The sequence below is a fragment of the Lactuca serriola genome, chromosome 8, assembly GCF_051521515.1.
Source record: "Lactuca serriola cultivar US96UC23 chromosome 8, Lser_US96UC23_V15, whole genome shotgun sequence".
NCBI lineage: Eukaryota > Viridiplantae > Streptophyta > Magnoliopsida > Asterales > Asteraceae > Lactuca > Lactuca serriola.
The window spans coordinates 15,263,227-15,271,631 of NC_136415.1; the positions used below are offsets into that span (position 1 = coordinate 15,263,227).

An 8,405-nucleotide genomic window follows, 5' to 3' on the forward strand; every position below is an offset into this window, starting at 1 on the left:
TAGATAGTCCTCAGTTTTCACAAATGTGGTTAGGTATCCTATATGTGGAACCCGTATTATGATTCATGGGTTACCTACTCTTTCAATTGAGTGAGCTTAGGATATGTATGAATGTAATATGGTTCTTTTTACATAATTCATCAAGGTGTATGTTTGGAATATGGTCCTTCATACACAAGTCCTAATAACCATAAAAGGTGAGTTAACATATTATGATATGGAGATGAGTTTGAAATAGATGCATGCATTGCATATTGAGTTGTCGAATTATTACCCATTTTGGAAGTTTGATTTGATTTTATAGGTATTTGCTAATAAATTAAGTTGGAACTATGGGATACATAATACCATTTTGGTTTGGGTTTGGGTCTTTAGAACCCTAATTTTTTGTACTGTTTTTTCAAATATTCTTAGGGGTTTGATTCGAGTGAGATAGATTGTTATCTTCTCATCCTAAATGAATCAACCTCGGGTATTCTCACTAGGCATTTCATTGTCTAATTCATTTTGACTTGTACTCAAATTGAAAACTTAGGAGTTTCTTAGAAGATAAGGATGATATTTTAAAGGCCTCAATTAGTAAGTTTGTATTTGAACTTGTGATGATTATTAAATTGATTACTATATCGCGCTTTTAATCAAAAATCTATATTTTTTCTATTTTGGGACCTAATTCCGCACAACATCATTTTTATGTATTTTAAAACATATTTGGACCGTATTTTCTGCATAAATTGAGATAAAGTCATTTTTATATCAAATCAATGATTTTATAATAAGTTTTAAAACTACTCTAGTGATGGATGTTCTAATAACTTATTCCCAATTTGTATGGACTCCACGTCATCGGTCATGTCCACGTAGATAGTGATACATTCAATACAATTAAAAGTTTAGTTATATCATTGATCAATAATTTATTTTGGTTTCATTATATCATTGTCTACATGGACAATATTGGTGACGTGGAATCCACATAGGTTGGGAACGAGTTATGCCCGTTAAAAAACATAGGCAATGGTATAAGGAAACAAAAAAAGAAGTTTGTTGGTCAGTTGAATACAACTAAATGTTTAGTTACTTAAAGAACAAATAAAGTATATTTATGGCCATTTGATATCATTTTTCCTAAAATTCCTGCTACATAATCTTGAGCAGAGTGTGTAACTCATACAGGCTCATGCAACTATTGTATCGTTAACATGTTGGGACACTGCACATATTTCCAACAGAGTAAAGTATTAAAACTGTATGTGTTTTTGGCCAAAACTTACGTGTTTGGTCCTTAATTTTTTTTTTGTTGTACTAAGGTCGTTCTTTCTTGTGGTATGCTTCTGTTGCGTTTTGTAGTTTCTAGCAGACATGAAAAGAATATACTACTCTTGCTTATTTATTTTTTGATTTATTTAATTCGTTTATTTACATATTTAGTCTTCTCACCCTCAACCACCATTGCCACGAAACCACCACCACCACTATTATCCCACCACCTCCACTATTGTTAATACTACTAGCAATCTCAATTACTTCAAAAGTTACAGAAAAAAAATGCACAATAACAATCCTAATAATTAAAAAAATGTATCAGAACACATATATGATAGTAGGTTTAAGGATCTTCATCTTCAAGGTTGTATATTTTTTTAATAGATTCAAGGATTTGTTTGTGGGTTTCATTCTTCGGTGTTCATATCAAAAATAGCCAAGGCGGTGTTTAGATTCAAATAGAAAACAACCAAGGTGTCGTTGATTTTCATATCAGAAACAATCAAGTGGTTGTTGAGTTTCAAATTAAGGTATAAGGGTAAGAGGCAGTTGGTGCTTTACATCTGATCCAACAAAGAGACATAGGTGAGTATCATCATCGAAAAAAAGGAAGCGATGAGTATCATCATCAGAAACAACAAAGGAGACAGACATGGAGCAAAACCAAAGAAGTTGAAGGGATAAGGAGGTTACTGGTGGCGATGGAGCAAAACTGGTGAGTATAATCATAAATAACAACCAAAGTGTTAGGGCGAAGGTTTCCAACAACATTTAGTTTCAAATTGGGGCATAAGGGTTAAGAGGAGGTCGACACCGATGCGATTATGTGTGACCACCATGCGAGGCGATGGCAGACCGGTTATGTTTAGTGGAGGTTGTCCAATTGTAGTGGATGGTGACAATGTTTTAATATACGATTTTTTTAGTTAAACTAGTATTGTGGCTGGTTTCCGGTTTAACTGGTTTGACTGTCAGGTCAACCGGTTTCTATAATTTTCATTTTTTTCTTATTTTATTACATATATACATAAATCAAGACTTTAACATCCATAAGTTCAAATATTAAAAATAAACATAAATACAATTGGTAGATCAATCTAAATACATTAAAAAGACATATAATCATAAGTTTATACCAATCCAAATACGTCAAAAAGAAAATAAAGTATAATACGGAAGCAAAATATAGTTTTAGATGAATACAAACACATCAAAAAACTTTATAATATTTATCATGTATTTTTATTTAAAGAAATCTAAATAGATATGAAAAAACCTACCAAAGTTTGTTATGTAAAATGGTTCATTTTCATATGTTTTTATTCAGTTTAACTGGTTCAACCGAGTTTTTGTAAAAACCGTCCGGTTTATTCTGATTCATAAATAAACATATAATCGGTGCTGATTGAACGACTTCCTCCTCCGGTTCCTGGTCTAACCGGTTCGACTTGCCGATTTAAACCGATTTTTAAAACATTGTATGGTGGGTGGCTATTGATGAGGTCTTAGTGATTTAGTTTATTTTAGTGTCTTGAAGATGAGAGAAAAGAAAATATATGTGTATTTGTGTGTGTGTGTCGGGGAGAGAGAGAGAGAGAGAGAGAGAGAGAGAGAGAGAGAGAGAGAGAGAGAGAGAGAGAGAGAGAGAGAGAGAGAGAGAGAGAGCTACAATTTTTAGTTTTTTTTTTAATCTATAAATAATACCTAAAGCAATAATATAATTTTTTTTAAAAAAATCATTCAGGGAGAGAAAATGCAACAAAATCATACCACAAGATGGTCTGAGTGCAAAAAAATATTAGGGGACAAAACACACAATTTTAACCAAACCACCGAGATAGTTTCCATTTTCAATTAAAATTATATTAACAAATCTATTATTCAAGAATACAACTTTATACACAACATTAAATGATTCCAAGAACTAGTTGATCGAGGACAACTATAGAATATTCATGCGTTTGTCCATATGGTTTCAGCTTCTTGTGGTTTCATTTTGTTAATGGTTGGTTCTTATTGTTTTATTTTATTGCAAAAAGTGGTGTTAATTTTAAAATAATACTTTAATGATTAAAAAACCATCTAACCCTAACTATATACCCACCATCTTCCTTCTTTTTCTTCCTCAAGAACCACAATTTCAGTTGGATCCAACCCACCAACTTTCTCCTCTTTCTTTCTAAAGAACTAATCACCACCACCGACATCATTCCAGTCAACCAACGCATGCATAAGCGGCCTCTTGACTCGAGAAAATGACTAAAAATTCATGTTCAACCGAAAATCTACATTAACCATATATGTCTTTTCTTTTTTGTAGTCATGGTAACCAAGTTGAATGGTCATACGTATACACGGAAAACATAGGTAATATGTTCACGGGTAAAGTTTATTACCCTTATAAGTTATTACCCCAATTAATAAATTAATAACATTATGTACTAATATGCACCGAAATTCGATGTAGTAAGCATATCTATCTTTAGAAACCCTTTTTACAAACATGTTTTGAAACCTACAATATATGCAACAAACAACCATCTTTAGAATTTACTCTTCCTTGATTCTCTTTCCTTTAGGTTTTTGTTAAAATATCTTATTTGGAATTTAATTGCACATCCGAGAGGTAAAGGAACCGATGGAGTATTTGTCGCCATGAATACAAAAAAAAAAAAACAAAAAAACAAAAAAACTATTGCTATCATATATAATTCCCTTTGAGGGTTGACAATATTTAAACGTCTTGCCTAAAAAGGAAATAGAATCCAACCAAGTCGCACTAAAAGAAACAAGGCCAAGAGTAATACAAAGCCGAAGAATATTAGGTCAAAATTGCATCTGTGAGATTCAATCATTACCTAAAACAACAAGTATATACTTCCAACTATAGTTCAACAACATCATATAACTCACTAAAGCATTTGAAAGGTAGAATGATGGTGTAAAGCATTGACCATTTTTTGAACTTGAGGTTGACCAGGCATTTTTTGTAGTTGAAACATGAACACCATCTTCCCTTCTGAACCTCTTTTTTGTGTACAATGCTCCACAGTGTACAACCCATCATACACAAACACATCAGTGTTGTTTTTTCCAACTCCAACAAGTTTCCTAATCACCCTAACAGGACTTTTCTCATCCATACTGTTCTTCAAAGCAAGATTACCCCTTTCAAGTTTTTGATCATCAGGCGCCACCTGTCGCTTAGACCCAAAGAACCCAACCCCACCACCACCACCACCACCTTCACCACAATATGACAGCACATCACAAGATTCACTTGCGTTTGAGTAACGATGAGAATCAACTATACTTATAGCAAGATTCTTCCCATTGATCTTGGTGTAATCTATACCACAATGTGATTGACAATGAAGACCTATCATTTGAAGCTGTGACCTAAATTTGAACCTGTCGCCAGGCTGAACACCGCGGATTTGACCTAATGCCTTGTCAGCATTCATCCATTTCAGCTTTTGTTTGACTATCTTTGCAGCCTCCATGGGGACCCTCCAATGAGCAATCTTTTCTCCCTGTTGTTTTGATCCGTTTTCTTGGAATAATTGAGTGTAAACTGTTTCAAACAAGATCATTGCATCACGGATCTTTTCGCGTCTAACCTGTTCCTTGCGTGATTCCTCGGTATTGATGTGTTTTGAGATTTCAGTATCACCAGCATTTGAAGAAGTAGGATCCCAATATTTGACTTTACCAGTTGGATTGTTGTTGATTCCTGATTCTTTAGGTTTAAAGCTTTTGAGTTTATTATTCTCAAAAGGATGACTGTCCACCAACTTAACCTTGTCAATGGAGTTCAGCTTCTTGAGATCTGAGTCAAAATTGTCTAAATTCTTCAGAGGCTTCCTTTCTGGTTTGATCCCAGAAACAGGAGGGAAATCGTGGACCACTTGCTTTGTGGGATCCCAAAATTTCACTTTACCAGATTGTCTTGAGCCAAAAGATGGTTTCTTGAACCCTAATAATCCTTTAGGTTTAATGCAGCTATTGAGTTTATTATCTTCAAAAGACTGAGAGTTCACCACCTTATCCTTGCCATGGGAGGTCGAGTGCTCAATATTGGACTCAACATTCTCTAATCTCTTCAATGGCTTCTTCTCTACTTTACTCACATCAGAATCCTGTAAGATTCCACAACCAGGAGGGAAATCACGGACTGCTTCTACTCCGATTCTGATCTTAGGAGGGGGATACTTCCGCGCCACCGTTTTAGGTTTTCTGAACTCGTCAAGTTCACAGTCATCAGCATCATCTAATGGCCGTTTGATAGAAATGACAGGCTGAGATGTCTCCTTCGGGAACGCCATTGTCGCTTCTGAAGCTTCAATTTGAGGTTACGTTCGTAAGAAATCTGAACGGAAAGAAGATGCTACAGTAAATAAACAATAACTTCAGAAATAATTGCGATTGAACTTCACACAAAGAACAAGAACTCCTTGGTTTTGCATGTCAGCGACTGTACATATACACCAATCTAAAACATAATTTACAGACCAAAGTTAATCAATACAGCCGTTAGTAATCATTATACGAAGATGTAACCGCTGGCTTTCATAGATCATCAACATCTAACTAATGCGCAGAACAAACAAAAAACGATAAACTAATTATTTCAAATTTTAAACACGATCTCCGCAATTAAACTTGTCATAAATGCTCGTAAAAACCTTAAACAAAGAACAAATGGATTTATACAAAAACTAAACGCTCTATAATTTTTTTCTTGCATCCGTGTGAGCACGGATATCGATGCAGACAACAATGGAGAAAAAAAATCCTCACCACCATTGTTGATTGCAAACGTAAGTTTTTAGCAGATATATCCTATTATCGATCACATCGGTACATGGACAACGCGAAAAATGAAGATTAAACACGAAATCCATGACGATTCGTCAAGAAATGGAAGTCTACAAAGATGTACGAATCAAAGATAGATAAATCATTACAAAACAGCGGAATTTTAGCAAAATTCTTACTTGAAAGTAACGTTAGAGAATATTTGGGGCAAGCACAGCACACTAGAGAGTGGAGCGAGCGGTTATACTGCAGAGCGAGGAGAGGACACGCGGAGAGGCCAGAGGGGAGTTTATGTGTGGGGTTGCAAGTTTGAAAAAAGTTGGCTTTTTAAGACGTTGTGTCAACGTATTTTTCCATTTCAAAAATACAAATGAGTCAAATTACACATATGTTTTGTCCTTGTATTAATAAAAGTATATTACAGATATATTTTCACTTATCTATTTGATTCTTCCCTTAGAGAATTTAATGGTTTAGTGTGCTGGTGTTTAAACATTTTCCCCCCTAATTTAGCAATAACTTATCACTTGTAAAAAAATTTTATTCGTATTACAATATTCACAATAACATATATTTTAATTATCGTTTATATTTTGATTTTTAAGAAAAACATATATGATATATTGATATTTAAAAATGACAGATTATATTTTGATGTTTAAAAAATTATATATGATATTCTAAAAATTTATGAAGGTTTAGAAATTAAATTAGACAAATATGATATTTTGATGTTTAATATATATATATATATATATATATATATATATATATATATATATATATATATATATATATATATCCAAAAATAATGGGTTTCAAACTCATATATAACTTTCAAGTCTTGGGAAGGAAGGATGCCACGTGTCGCCCATCTATTGCAAGTCTTGGGGAGGAAGGGTGCCACCAGATTATGCCAAGTGTCGCTCATCTGTGGTGTCATGTGTCGCAATCTTGACGGTCAGAATTTAATATTTTTCTAAAATTCACAACTTTCACATATATGCTCCGTTTTCGACAATTTTTATATCAACGCCTAGCCATCGACGAGTACTACAACTTTCATTTAGACTCTATTGACTAATTCTCACTTTATTTTTCGTGTTTCGGTTCAAGGAGGCTTAACCTATAAATAACGCTACGAAATTCACAACTTCTTAATACGAATTCTATTTTCGACTATCTTTATATCCCTAACTTTGTATTGACGAGTACTACAACTTTCATTTAGAGTCTATTAGCTAATTCACATTCTATTTCAATTTTACAAATACGAATAGATTTCGCGTGCGTTTCGAAACTTAGGGACCAAGTTTCGCTTATATCCTTCGCATACGAGCTCCGTTCTCGACTGTCTTTATATCAACAGATTCGTATTTACGAGATCTTACACTCTCGTTTACATTGTTTTGGCTAATCAACTGATTTTAATTTCGATTTTTGTATCACACACTGTTGTACAGTGTCACACTCGAAACTTTGAAAAATCAAAACTTCCTCGTACAAAGTCAAATTTTGGCGGTCTTTATATTGACGCGTTCCTATTGACGAGCACTTTGACTTTCATTTACATCATTTGGCGAAAAGCATCCTATCTCTGATTCACTTTTTATGATGCACCTTGTCGTATCGATTTGAACGCTAGACTTAGATAAATTATAACTTACTCATACGAAGTCAGATTTTGTCATTATTTATGTCCACATAATCATCATCGCGACTACTACAACTTACATTAAGATTATTTATCCAAATTAATCTTTTATTTTATAGTTTATTTTATCGTTTAACGATAAATTATATATTCAGGTTTTTCTACAAATATTTTATACTCCTAATATTTGTCCACTTATTGTGTATACGATAATTGTTTATTATCTCATAACACATATGAAGAACAATTATTTTAATTAACAATTTTAATTGTTCGATAAAATGTATAATTACTACAATTATACTCTAAATGTCTAGCCCAAAATTGCAGGCGTTACAATTATCCCCCACTTGGGATGATTATGTTCCAGAATCATACAACAACAACACATCTCTGAATAACGATTCCTAAGTCGCCTCTCGATACCCTAGTATGGATTTACCTCAGTACTTGTTTCCACACAATATTATTTCACGAAATAATGTTTTTTGTTCCTTTATGACAGCTTAACAGCCCGCCGACCTACTTCCATAACATTAAGTCTATTGATTAAGGTTTCAATTAAGCGGCCTTGTTATGTCGAATTCTTTACACGACAATTTTTCCTTATCCAAAATTAACAAAGTTGATGGGTTTTGAGCAATACATCAATCCTATGGTGTACATG

General features: G+C 33.6%; 1 protein-coding gene across 1 annotated transcript; it reads right to left on the reverse strand.

Moving 5' to 3' along the window:
* Positions 1 to 3,808: 3,808 nt before the first annotated feature.
* On the reverse strand, positions 3,809 to 6,372 carry LOC145065436 (uncharacterized). Its single transcript, XM_079012422.1, has 2 exons — positions 6,264 to 6,372; positions 3,809 to 5,635 (listed from the first exon to the last, which is right to left on the reverse strand). Exon 2 carries the CDS (start codon positions 5,589 to 5,591, stop codon positions 4,179 to 4,181), a length of 1,413 nt encoding a protein of 470 aa, XP_078868548.1. The 5' UTR covers positions 5,592 to 5,635; positions 6,264 to 6,372; the 3' UTR covers positions 3,809 to 4,178.
* Between the last annotated feature and the right edge of the window lie 2,033 nt (positions 6,373 to 8,405).